The sequence below is a fragment of the Triticum aestivum genome, chromosome 7B (genome assembly GCF_018294505.1).
Source record: "Triticum aestivum cultivar Chinese Spring chromosome 7B, IWGSC CS RefSeq v2.1, whole genome shotgun sequence".
Lineage (NCBI taxonomy): Eukaryota > Viridiplantae > Streptophyta > Magnoliopsida > Poales > Poaceae > Triticum > Triticum aestivum.
Genome location: NC_057813.1, coordinates 88,969,660 through 88,983,019, shown reverse-complemented (window position 1 = coordinate 88,983,019; position 13,360 = coordinate 88,969,660). Strand labels below are relative to the sequence as shown.

The 13,360-nt window shown below is 39.5% G+C and overlaps 1 protein-coding gene across 2 annotated transcripts; it reads left to right on the top strand.

The window, feature by feature from the left end:
- Positions 1 to 567: 567 nt before the first annotated feature.
- Positions 568 to 6,648, top strand: LOC123158930 (cystinosin homolog). Of its 2 annotated transcripts, XM_044576749.1 has the most exons (9): positions 568 to 961; positions 2,314 to 2,446; positions 3,908 to 3,997; positions 4,083 to 4,207; positions 4,339 to 4,381; positions 4,774 to 4,891; positions 4,987 to 5,036; positions 5,150 to 5,222; positions 6,354 to 6,648. In XM_044576749.1, the coding sequence occupies exons 1-9, from the start codon at positions 840 to 842 to the stop codon at positions 6,413 to 6,415; spliced, it is 816 nt and encodes a 271-aa protein (XP_044432684.1). In that variant the 5' UTR covers positions 568 to 839; the 3' UTR covers positions 6,416 to 6,648. The 2 variants fall into 2 exon arrangements, with proteins under 2 accessions (XP_044432684.1, XP_044432683.1); XM_044576748.1 differs by lacking the exon at positions 6,354 to 6,648 and having other exon boundaries at positions 569 to 961; positions 5,150 to 5,515.
- Positions 6,649 to 13,360: the final 6,712 nt, after the last annotated feature.

Genomic DNA, 13,360 nt, shown 5'->3' with positions numbered 1-13,360 from the left:
TCTTGCCTTACGTGAAAATTTAAGATTTATTTGAAATTACTAAATGGGCCAAGCCCAAAACTCTTAACAATTATTACCTCCGCTCCAAATTAAATGTCTTATACTATATTTATCTAGAACTACGTCACGTCTAGGTACATTGTACTCCCTCCGGTCCTTTTTACTTTGCATATTAGGTTTGTCTGAAGTCAATTTCATCCAACTTTGACCAAGTTTATATAAAAAATTATTGACATTTACATAACAACACCAACATCATTAGATTCATCTCGGAATATATTTTCATATTATATTTATTAGATATTATAGATGCTAATAATTTCTAACATAAATTTGGTCAAACTTAGCTAAGTTTGACTTTCGGCAAATCCAATGTGCAGAGTAAAAAGGACCGGAGGGAGTATCTAGATAAATCGAAGACAATTAACTCGGGGTGGAGAAACTATACCAAGAAAAGCTGAAAGTTTGTATAATTGCAAATAAAAAATGATTCAGCTCGTGTGTGTGTCAAACTGGCAATAACTGCAAACCAACTTTTCACGACCGAAAAGAAACTGCAAACCCGCACCTGTCCGGGGAATCCGTCCCGATCCGTTGTGCAACCAGACCCGTCCAGTTTTCCCCCAGCAAGCATGGGAGTAATTGCGTTGACGACGGCGACGCTGCACGGGGAATCGGGGAGATGTTAATCGATTCCTTTTCCTCTGGATTCCGGCTCTCCTTTTCCCGCACTATAAAATCCGGGGCAGCGGCCGGAATCCGCAGAAATCGCTGTCAGAAGGCCCTGCACTCAAACTCCACAGGAGGAGGGGGGCGATAGAAGCAACGGGCCGCCGGCGATGTCGTCGTCGTGGAACTCGGTGGGGCTGGAGGTGCTCTACCAGGTCATCGGGTGGATCGCCTTCGTGGCCTGGTCCTTCAGCTTCTACCCGCAGGTCGTCCTCAACTACAGGCGCAAGAGGTGCTCCCTCTCTCCCTTCTCTTTACCCCTTTGGCTATAGCGTTCTTGGGCTAGATCTATTTGACCAGCTGTTCGCCTGCTGCTCAAAACGGATGCATCTAGACGTATTTAAGTGCTAGATACATCCGTTTGAGCCTCCAACTAATCCCGTACGGAGGAAGTATGTGTCGATTTTGCAAAAAATTCGTCCTATTGATGGATGGACCTGAGAAATTTGTCCGGTGCCTGTGTAAGATGGATATATGGTGGTGAAACGTGTCAAGTCTTTAGAAAATGCAGCTTTTCTTGAGCTGATGATGAGCCGTGTCTTTGGCTGCTGGAAATTCCATGAATTGTCACGATTGCTTTGCTCCTGTGACAAGATAATGGCCCTGTTTACAGGAGGGTGGCATGTGTGCAAAATATAGGGGAAGGAAACAAAACAAAGGGCAGTGGGTACGAAGTAGACTGAACATTTTGGCATATAGTAGGACATGTGGTGTATATACGCACCGTAGTTGCTTGTCGTGCTACTACTCCCTCCGTTCATAAATATAAGTTGTTCTAACTTTTTTTGAATCAGATGTATATAGCCATGTTTTAGTGTGTTTGTTCACTCATTTTAGTCTGTATGTAGTTCATATTTAAATATGCAAAACATCTTATATTTGTGAACAGATGGAGTATATAATTTATGCTCTGTTGTCCATCCATCATGATTGTTGTTGATTCTTGCAGTTATGGCTAGGTAAAATTCATGACTAAGAAAAGCTGCTTGTGTCTGAAACTTCCGTCTAACTGGCGCTGTTTTAAATTCGTTATGAGTGAGTTCTCATATTTGGACTTACGCGGAAGTGTACCCTGTAGTGTAATCCTCTTGGTTTGTCCTTCAGAAACGTATGCAGATCTCATAATCTTATCTACCCATTGTAGACATTTCTAGCACATCAGTTTGGTATGCCCTTTAGTTGAAGAAAATGCGTACGTGTTTAACCTTACTATTTTCCAGTTCTTTTCTATATTTTAGTCTGACCTTTGAAGTATAGTTTGGTAATGTTTCAATTCTACTCAACCAGTCAAGGTACAAATTTGTGTAGTATTTGATCACCATTTCTTTTGCCTCACCCTAGATTTACCTTTCGCAATTGTGGCAGTTTGTTAACTCAGTTGTTTTCGTTTGGACCTTTACATTTGTTCAGTATTTATGTTCAACATGCAAATACACATCTTTTATTTCAAATAGTACTCTGACACAAGAAAATATGTAGGCCCATCGTGGTTTTCTGTGCAACAGCTCAGAATGTTAGTGATCCAAATATCTATGTTATCATTTAAGATTTGTTCTGTGGTTTACCTGTTTTCACAAATTGCAGTGTCGTCGGTTTGAACTTCGATTTTCTGGTGCTGAATTTCACAAAGCACTCTTCCTACCTCATATACAATGCTGCTCTATTCTTCAGCCCCTTCATCCAGAAACAGTATCATGACAAGTTTGGTGATAAAGAGGTTAGGCATCACTGCCTTATTTTTACGGATAGTTCATGGTGGGAATAATTTTAGGAGCAACATATTTTTTCAGTATCATAGCATATTTGCGATCTTGCATCATGTCTAGTCAGTTACCCATAGTGCTTATTTTTAAATAATAGCCACGCTTGTTAAACAAATAATTATCATAACAGGTGCACTGGAACAAAAGGTCTCTGTTTTAGTTTGTTGTATTCCAGAAGAATTAAAAAGCTAAATAGTCTTACTGGGGTACATACCCAGAGCATATTTGACTCTGATGATCAAATGGCAAACTAATGGTTTCATCCACACGTCTGTTGACACAATTAATTTGGATGGGGTAACACATGGCTGGATTGGACCTAAGGGACTTCCCTATACTCGTGTGTTTATGTTTGTATGTGAATTAGGCAGGAAGACCATTTTAGCATCTTTATGTTAGCTATACAGATTAATGGTAGAAAATCAAGGTAGCTGTACTAGAGATTTTTTTTTCATTGGTATTTATAGCAATCAGTATATTGGTATGCTCAGGGATCTTGCTTTGTGTTTGACCACTCCATTGTGCTACTTATCCATGGTTTGTGCTTGTATGATTTTAATGTTACTGTGATTTTTAAAGCTGCACTTCTTTAAAGTTTTGTTAGCTATGATTAGGATTGCCACTCTCCATGAGAGCCATTATTATAGCCAGTACAACTTGTTGATGTCGATTAGGACTATTCTGTGACCAATCACCAACTGGTTAAAAGCCATTCTTGACTCAATTTTAGCTGACAAATTTCACATCATTTCTGTGTAACTGAATTTGGTTATTGTCATCTATAGTTCTTTATGGCTTCTTTTATTTGTTCAGGGCAAATATTGGATGCAAATAATTTCAAATTGTATTAGTACGTCTAGCAAGTTTGATAATTCCAAAGAAAGTCTAGATGTACATATGATTTGATATTTTTGTTAGTAGCATTTATATTGTAATAACATGTTAGTACTTTTAAAGAAAAAGAAGCCATTCCATGTCTTTCGTTATATTGTACGTACTTGTGAAACAAAATATGCTAGGTCATTCTTATTATCATGAACTACTCCCATCGATCTTGAATAAATGCTGTATTTGGAAGTTTGTAGTCAATCCTCTAAAATCTTAAACATTAAAACATTTAGATTTGCCACCTAATAATCTTGTTTGATTTATTTGCTGCCACAGATACTCTAATACCATTATTTTTTAATATTGTTTGCTAATATATAGCTACAATAACTTTTTTCTTGAATATGCACGAGTGCGTATTGAAGGAGATAGTGGGAGTAAAGAGCCCCTCCACGTTGGCATTTACATATTACGCTACACCAACTCCACCTAGATAGCTACAATAACTACAAAAAAATTGGGAAGTATCAAGATTATATCTACCCAGGCCTAAAATTAACACTAACTAAATGTATCGTTTAATGCAGATGATTCCTGTTGCTGCAAATGATGTTGCTTTCTCTCTACATGCAGTGGCCTTGACATCTTTTACCCTTTACCAAGTTTTTATTTATGAGGTTAGTTTACTTGTCCTCAGGTACTGCAGATACATCTTCTAAATCGTGAAACTTAATATCGAATGTTTGAACTTGAAATATACAGCGTGGAAATCAGAAAGTCTCCAAAGTGTGCATATCAATCTCTGCTGTTGTCTGGTCAGCCGCTATTGTTTGCCTCATTGTAGCTTGGCCAAAAAGTAACTGGCTATGGCTTATCGATGTATTCAAGTAAGTTTTTTGTACGTTCACTGTTAAGGTTGCTTGTTATTATCAGCTAGATTAGCTAAAGTTTTTAATTGATATATCTTGCTTCTGTTCGTAAAAGTGGAACTGATTCCTCCTATCTTTTTGAATCTCAGTTCAATACAGGTTGCGATGACAACAGTCAAGTACATCCCTCAGGTATTACTACTATTATCGTTACGTAAGTTACAGAGTACAACCAAATGACTGTCTCCTGATGTGAATGTTGAACTCGTGATATCATATACGTAGTACAAATTACAAAATATGGACAAAGTAACACTGAAATTCAGCATGATGTATCTGCATCAAATAATCAGCAGTTGAGAGCATAGTACATAAGCTTAACTAAATATGAACACCCCAGATATGTCAAGTTTCCATTGGTTCTTATATTTCATTTGAATGAAGTTTTCTTGTTGTTCTATAATGTACTAATTCTCACTTGGATATTTCTAAACTATAGCAAATATAATAAGTACATGAATATAAGTGGTGTGCTGTTGTTAAGTGTCCTTTCTAACCATTATTATGTTTCCTATGTGCCTTAGGCTGTGATGAACTTCAGGCGGAAGAGTACAGTTGGTTGGAGTATTGGAAATATTTTACTTGATCTTACAGGAGGGGTGCTGAACTTTGGTCAGATGGGTGTGCAATCTATTGATCAGCGTAAGCTGCATTTTCCCTTTCATTGCAATTCATGTCAGCTCTATGTATGTATATATATTTTGATTCTTTTCCTAACTATACAAATTGTGCTGCAGACACTTTAGTGAATTTTTATGGAAATATCGGCAAGACTCTTCTTTCGTTGGTGAGCATGAGTTCTAGTCTTTTACAGACTATACGTTTTTGGTCACCTGTTAGTTTTGTGACATGTTCTCACAGTATAAAATATTACTAAATTTCATGTCCCTGAATTTGTAGGAAACTGTTTTCTTCGATGTTCTCTTCATAATTCAACACTATGTGTTGTACCCTGTCAAACGGGATGAGAATGGTAAGGCCATCATTTCTGAGAGGGTAGCTCCTCTGATCAGGCCCTCAGATAAGCCTGAAGAAGATAGTGTATGATATATATACAGTACGCGCAGTGCTGTCTCAGTTACTATCTGTTTTAACAAAGATAAACCACGATTATTTTTCATGTATTGTGAATTAACTGCTGTACATATTTCTTCACGGATTACTGTAAAAATTTAAATATTGCAGACCTTCAGTTTTTGTCCTTGACATTTATACTTTGTGTAAAGATTCACAAAAACAATTTATAATTGATTTGGCTAGTGTTTATTTGCCTGTTCTATTTCCTTCTGCCTATGACTAATCACGGCAGCAGTTTTTTAAATATCTACCACCAATGGCATGTTTCAGACAAGAATTTTGCTAAAGTGTGACAGCCACGTGTGCCTGCCTCAATTTATTTTATGTTTATTTTTCATGGTATCATTGCTAAACTGTCAAGTTACCTATGGCCTATTTTATTCCTGGTATAAAAAAAGTAGACTATGGTAAGAAAATGATAAACGCAAATGGAGCTTTTTGAGGGACGCAAATGGAGCTTTGCTTGTTTGCTAACTTGGCCTTTTTTTTGTTAGACTTTATGGTTTCAGATCGAATAATACCAAACGAGTTATTAAAGATTGGGTGCTCATTAAATGAGTTGCTCAAGGAGTACCGAGCATACAAGTGCATGTTTTTATCATTTAGTTGAGTCGGTAATTACATGTTATATAAGTTCAATTACTGTTTACACTGAAAATACTCTTTAGATTGCCCGCAAAAAGAAATACTCCTTAGATTTTACCGCGGTAGGAACTGTCTTGCGATTCAACTAGCTTTGCTCGTGCATTTGAGTTACTCATTTCGAAAGTGGCAAATATTTCTACTGCTAAAGTAGGAGCATTTCCCGCGGAAGTTCTTTGAGCGTCTCCAACCCAAACCTAGTCACTAAAGTATCTACCTACCAGTTAGCTAAAGCAATAGAAAGCGCAAAACGGATGATCTACAATTTTAATATGCTTTAATTCACTTTTCTCTGTTTATCAATTATCAATGTGCTTACAGAAATCCAATGTAAATCGGAGGATGTTTGAATTTTGTATGTCTGTTCATCTTTTTTGTTTACCAGACTCTGAGTACCCTGTTCTCCCCGTTCAAGTGAAAGATGGGAAAGATGGGACGCCCGTGTAAACTTGTAGGATTGGAGATGAAGATGGGTCTTATGGGTCCAATGAAGCGTGAGGGAGGCTCTCAAGTACTCCCGGGAGTAATTAACATGTGTGATGGATTTACCAAGGACCAAAAACTAAAGGGCTCAACGATGAAACGTTCAAAACAATGCTCCAAGTCTGGCATTGTCCACATGTACCCACCAATAAAAATAGATGTCCATATGTTAGCTAAGAAGAAGCATCAGAAATCCATTTTTTTAGTTTTCTTTTATAGACTAAACTAGTGATAAAACAAGAAACTAAAAGATTCGATTGCAAGATCTAAAGATATACCTTCAAGCACTCACCTCCCCGGCAACGGCGCCAGAAAAGAGCTTGATGTCTACTATACAACCTTCTTCTTGTAGATGTTGTTGGGTCTCCAAGTGCAGAGGTTTGTAGGATAGTAGCAAATTTCCCTCAAGTGGATGACCTAAGGTTTATCAATCTGTGGGAGGCGTGGGATGAAGATGGTCTCTCTCAAACAACCCTGCAACCAAATAACAAAGAGTCTCTTGTGTCCCCAACACACCCAATACAATGGTAAATTGTATAGGTGCACTAGTTTGGCGAAGAGATGGTGATACAAGTGCAATATGGATGGTAGATAAAGGGTTTTGTAATCTGAAATTATAAAAACAGCAAGGTAGCAAGCGATAAAAGTGAGCATAAACGGTATTGCAATGGTAGTAAACAAGGCCTAAGGTTCATACTTTCACTAGTGCAAGTTATCTCAACAATAATAACATAATTGGATCATATAACTATCCCTCAACATGCAACAAAGAGTCACTCCAAAGCCACTAATAGCGGAAAACAAATGAAGAGATTATGGTAGGGTACGAAACCACCTCAAAGTTATCCTTTTTTATCTATCTATTCAAGAGTCCGTAGTAAAATAACATGAAGCTATTCTTTCCGTTCGATCTATCATAGAGTTCATACTCGAATAACACTTTAAGACACAAATCAACCAAAACCCTAATGTCACCTAGATACTCCATTGTCACCTCAAGTATCCATGGGCATGATTATACAATATGCATCACACAATCTCAGATTCATCTATTCAACCAACACAAAGTACTTCAAAGAGTGCCCCAAAGTTTCTACCAGAGAGTCAAGACGAAAACATGTGCCAACCCCTATGCATAGTTTCATGGGCGGAACCCGCAAGTTGATCACCAAAACATACATCAAGTGGATCACGTGATATCCCATTTGTCACCACAGATAAGCACGACAAGACATACATCAAGTGTTCTCAAATCCTTAAAGACTCAATCCGATAAGATAACTTCAAAGGGAAAACTCAATCCATTACAAGAGAATAGAGGGGGAGAAGCATCATAAGATCCAACTATAATAGCAAAGCTCGTGATACATCAAGAACGTGCCAAATCAAGAACACGAGAGAGAGAGAGAGAGAGAGAGATCAAACACATAGCTACTGGTACATACCCTCGGCCCCGAGGGTGAACTACTCCCTCCTCATCATGGAGAGTGCCGGGATGATGAAGATGGCCACAGGTGATGGATCCCCCCTCCGGCAGGGTGCCGAAACGGGGTCCCGTTTGGTTTTTGGTGGCTACAGAGGCTTGCGGCGGTGGAACTCCCAATCTATCTTCTGTTTTGATGTTTTCGGGGTATATGGAGATTTATAGGTGAAAGAAGTCGGTCGGGGGACGCTCGAGGGGCCCACGATATAGGGGGCGTGCCTAGTAGGGGGGCAGGCCCACCCTCGTGGCCTCCTCGAAGCTTCCCTGGCTTGCACTCCAAGTTCCCTGGATTGCTTCTGTTCCAAAAATAAGTTTCCCGAAGGTTTCATTCTGTTTGGACTCCGTTTGATATTCCTTTTCTTTGAAACACTGAAATAGGCAAGAAAACAACAATATGGGCTAGGCCTCCGGTTAGTAGGTTAGTCCCAAAAATGATATAAAAGTGTAAAGTAAATCCCATAAACATCCAAAACAGGTAATACAATAGCATGGAACAATAAAAAATTATAGATACGTTGGAGACGTATCACCCGTGTACTATCTGAGCGAGGTGTTGTCAGCTTCAAAGCATAACTATCCCCACTACCAGAAGATGTGCTATGGCGTGTACTTTGCCGCCAAGAAGCTCAAGCCATATTTTCAAGAGCATTCCATCATGGTCGTTCGCACTGTCCCGCTTGCTGAGATCATGGGCAGCCGGGATGCATCAGGCCGGGTGGCCAAATGGGCCATTGAGCTGGCGCCATACACCATCTTCTACCAGCCTCACACCGCCATCAAATCCCAAGCACTGGCCAACTTCCTCATCGACTTGGACGAGACCCAGTACCTGCCGCCAGCGCCGGACTCCACCCATTGGCAGATGCACTTTGACGGCTCCAAGATGCATACCGGTCTGGGAGCCGGCATCGTCCTTACCTCTCCCAAAGGCGACAAGCTCAGATACACATTGCAAATCCACTTCGCCGCCTCCAATAATGTGGCCGAGTATGAGGCACTCGTGCATGGGCTCTGGCTAGCCAAAGAGCTCGACATCCGTCAGATCCTATGCTACAGCGACTCGGACCTGGTGTTCCAATAGTCGTCTGGCGACTGGGAAACCAGGAATGCAAACATGGCAAGCTACCACTTCCTCGTCCAGGAACTCAGCGAGTATTTCGAAGGGTGCGAGTTCCTTCACGTGCCACGGGCCGACTACGAGCAAGCAAATGCCCTGGCACGAATCGGCTCCACCCGGCAAGCCATACCAACCGGCGTGTCCCTTCAGAGCCTCCTCAAGCTGTCTATCAAGCCTTTGCCGGAATCAGATTCCATCTTCGTGCCAGCTGCTCCAGGAACAGTCGGATCCGACTTAGGGACCTCGGCAGTCGGCTCAAGGACTTCGACAGGCGGCTCGAGGACTGCTGCAGCCGCAACTGGCACGGGGACTTCAACGACACAGCAGGCGGTGGCTGACTCCAACCCGCCACCTCCCAACCCAACCACCCTAGTTACAGTGGCTGTACTGACAGTAGAAGAAGTCGCAGCTCCATCATGGGCTCAGCCCATTCTCAACTTCCTGGTGAACAGAGAGCTGTCGGTGATACGTCTCCAACGTATCTATAATTTATGAAGTATTCATGCTATTATATGATCTGTTTTGGATGTTTAATGGGCTTTATTATACACTTTTATATTATTTTTGGGACTAACCTATTAACCAGAGGCCCAATCCAAGTTGCTATTTTTTTTGCCTATTTCAGTGTGTCGCAGAAAAGGAATATCAAACGGAGTCCAAACGGAATGAAACCTTTGGGAGAATCATTTTTGGAATAAACGCAATCCAGGAGACTTGGAGTGGACGTCAGGGAAGCAACAAGGTGTCCACGAGGGTCCAGGGCCTGCCCCCACCCTCATGGGCCCCTCGTGGCTCCCCTGACTGACTTCCTTCGCCTATATATACTCATATACCCCGAAAACATCGAGGAGCATAATAGATCGGGAGTTCCGCCGCCGCAAGCCTCTGTAGCCACCAAAAACCAATTGGGACCTTGTTCCGGCACCCTGCCGGAGGGGGGATCCCTCACCGGTGGCCATCTTCATCATCCCAGCGCTCTCCATGACGAAGAGGAAGTAGTTCACCCTCGGGGCTGAGGGTATGTACCAGTAGCTATGTGTTTGATCTCTCTCTCTCTCTATCGTGTTCTTGAGGTGGCATGATCTTGATGTATCGCGAGCTTTGCTATTATAGTTGGATCTTATGATGTTTCTCCCCCTATACTCTCTTGTAATGGATTGAGTTTTCCCTTTGAAGTTATCTTATCGGATTGTGTATTTAAGGATTTGAGAACACTTGATGTATGTCTTGCATGTGCTTATCTGTGGTAACAATGGGATATTCACGTGATCTACTTGATGTACGTTTTGGTGATCAACTTGCAGGTTCAGTGACCTTGTGAACTTATGCATAGGGGTTGGCACACATTTTTGTCTTGGCTCTTCGGTTGAAACTTTGGGGCACTCTTTGAAGTACTTTGTGTTGGTTGAATAGATGGATCCGAGATTGTGTGATGCATATCGTATAATCATGCTGACGGATACTTGAGGTGACATTGGAGTATCCAGGTGACATTAGGGTTTTGGTTGATTTGTGTCTTAAGGTGTTATTCTAGTACAAACTCTATGATAGATCGAACGGAAAGAATAGCTTCATGTTATTTTACTACGGACTCTTGAGAAGATCGATCAGAAAGGATAACTTTGAGGTGCTTTCGTACCCTACAATAATCTCTTCGTTTGTTCTCCGCTATTAGTGACTTTGGAGTGACTCTTTTTTGCATGTTGAGGGATAGTTATATGATCCAGTTATGTTATTATCGTTGAGAGAACTTCCACTAGTGAAAGTATGAACCCTGGGCCTTGTTTCCTACCATTGCAATACTGTTTACGCTCACTTTTATCGCATGCTACCTTGCTGTTTTTATATTTTCAGATTACAAATACCTATATCTACCATCCATATTGCACTTGTATCACCATCTCTTCACCAAACTAGTGCACCTATACAATTTACCATTGTATTGGGTGTGTTGGGGACACAAGAGACTCTTTGTTATTTGGTTACAGGGTTGCTTGAGAGAGACCATCTTCAACCTACGCCTCCCATGGATTGATAAACCTTAGGTCATCCACTTGTGGGAAATTTGCTGATGTCCTACAAACCTCTGCACTTGGAGGCCCAACAACATCTACAAGAAGAAGCCTACATAGTAGACATCAAGCTCTTTTCTGGCGTCGTTGCTGGGGAGATGAGTGCTTGAAGGTATATCTTTAGATCTTGCAATCGAATCTTTTAGTTTCTTGTTATATCACTAGTTTAGTCTATAAAAGAAAATTACAAAAAAAATTGGAATTGAGGGTGCCTCATATGCTTCATCTTTTTAATGTCTTCCATGAAAATAAAGATTTCGATAACTGTGCTCAATTGCTAGAGGAAGAATGCATTAAAATGTTTGGCACTAAATATTTTTATGGTGAGCATGATTGCAATGTTGTTAGTATGAATTCCTTGAATATCCATGATGCTAATGATATGCAAAGCCCCAAGCTTGGGGATGCTATGTTTGATGAAGATGATATGTTTTGTCCCCCAAGTTTTGATGAGCAAATTTATTATGATGAAAGCATGCCTCCTATTTATGATGATTATATTGATGAAAGTGGGTTTGGAAGAGTGTCAACTTTAGGAAGTAATGATCCCACTATTTTGGAGGATGTGATAATTATTGTGATAATTATGAAAGTGGATTTGGAGAGGTCATGACTTTATTTAGTGATGAATCAACTATTTTAGAAGAGGTTCCAATTGATTATGAGAACAAAGTTGCTATCTATGATGATTATTCTGATGACTTGTATGCTATTAAGAGTAATTATAACCATGAAACTTGTCATCATGATTTTAGTTTTCAATTGGATTATGCTTCACATGATAGTTATTTTGTTGAGTTTGCTCCGACTACTATTGATGAGAATAAATTTGCTTATGTGGAGAGTAGTAAAATTTATATGCAAGTAGATCATGAAAAGAATGCTTTATGTGCTGGTTATATGGTTAAATTCATTCATGATTCTACTAAAAATTATTATGAGAGAGGATCATATGCTTCTGCATATTGCAATAATATCAAGTTTCCTCTCTATGTGCTTAAAGTTTTGAAGATTTGCTTGTTTTGCCTTCCTATGCTAGTTGATTATTGTTCCCATAAGTTGTTTGCTCACAAAATCCCTATGCATAGGAAGTGGGTTAGACTTAAATGTGTTGGTAATTGCTTCATGATGCTCTCTTTATGTTTCAATTCTTATCTTTTATGTGAGCATCATTGAAATCATCAAGCCTAGCTAAAAAGGCATTAAACAAAAGCGCTTGTTGGGAGACAACCCAATATTTACCCTTACTGTTTTTGTCTGTCCACATGATTATGCTACTTTAGTAATCATGTTTTATAGCTTTTGTTTCAATAAAGTGCCAAGTAAGACCTTTAGGATAGCTTACGATGATAGTTGTGTTGATCCTGCTGAAAATCAGAAACTTTTGCTCCCAGCAAATTAGTTTTGATAATTCACAGAAACGTGATTTTGATATAATTATTTTTGATCTGGATTGGTACACAATTTTCTCAAGTTTTCCTAATTTGGTAGGATTTTTGGAGTTATAGAAGTATTCGAGAGTTACAGAGTACTACAAAATGTTCTGTTTTTGATAGATTATGTTTTCATTGCCTTGTTTGCTTATTTCGATGAATCTATGAATAGTATCAGAGGGTATGAACCATAGAGAAGTTGGAATAAGTAGTTATTACACTAATAGGAATTTAGAATGAGTTCACAACAGTACCTAAGTGGTGGTTTTATTTTCTTATACTAACAGAGCTTATGAGTTTTCTGTTAAGTTTTGTGTTGTGAACTTATCAAGTTTTGGGTAAAGATTCGATGGACTACGGAATAAGGAGTGGCAAGAGCCTAAGCTTGGGTATTCCCAAGGCACCCCAAGGTAATATTCAAGGACAACCAAGAGCCTAAGCTTGGGGATGCCCCGGAAGGCATCCCCTCTTTCGTCTTCGTTCATCGGTAACTTTACTTGGAGCTATATTTTTATTCACCACATGATATGTGTTTTGCTTGGAGTGTCATTTTATTTTGTTAGTGTTTCCTTGCTGTTATTTATAATAATGTTTTGCATCTCTATTTTCAATAAAAATGTCAATGATAGCCTTTACCATGCTTATTTTGCAAGTATACTTGTTGCTGTTTGAAAACAGAAAGTTTATCGATGTTGCAAACATTCCCTAGAAAAGTCAGAATATGTTAAATTGTTGAAACTTTTTGCAAAATAAGCTCTGATAAATTTTATACATTTTAGTATTTTTCTCCTAATTTTTGGAGTT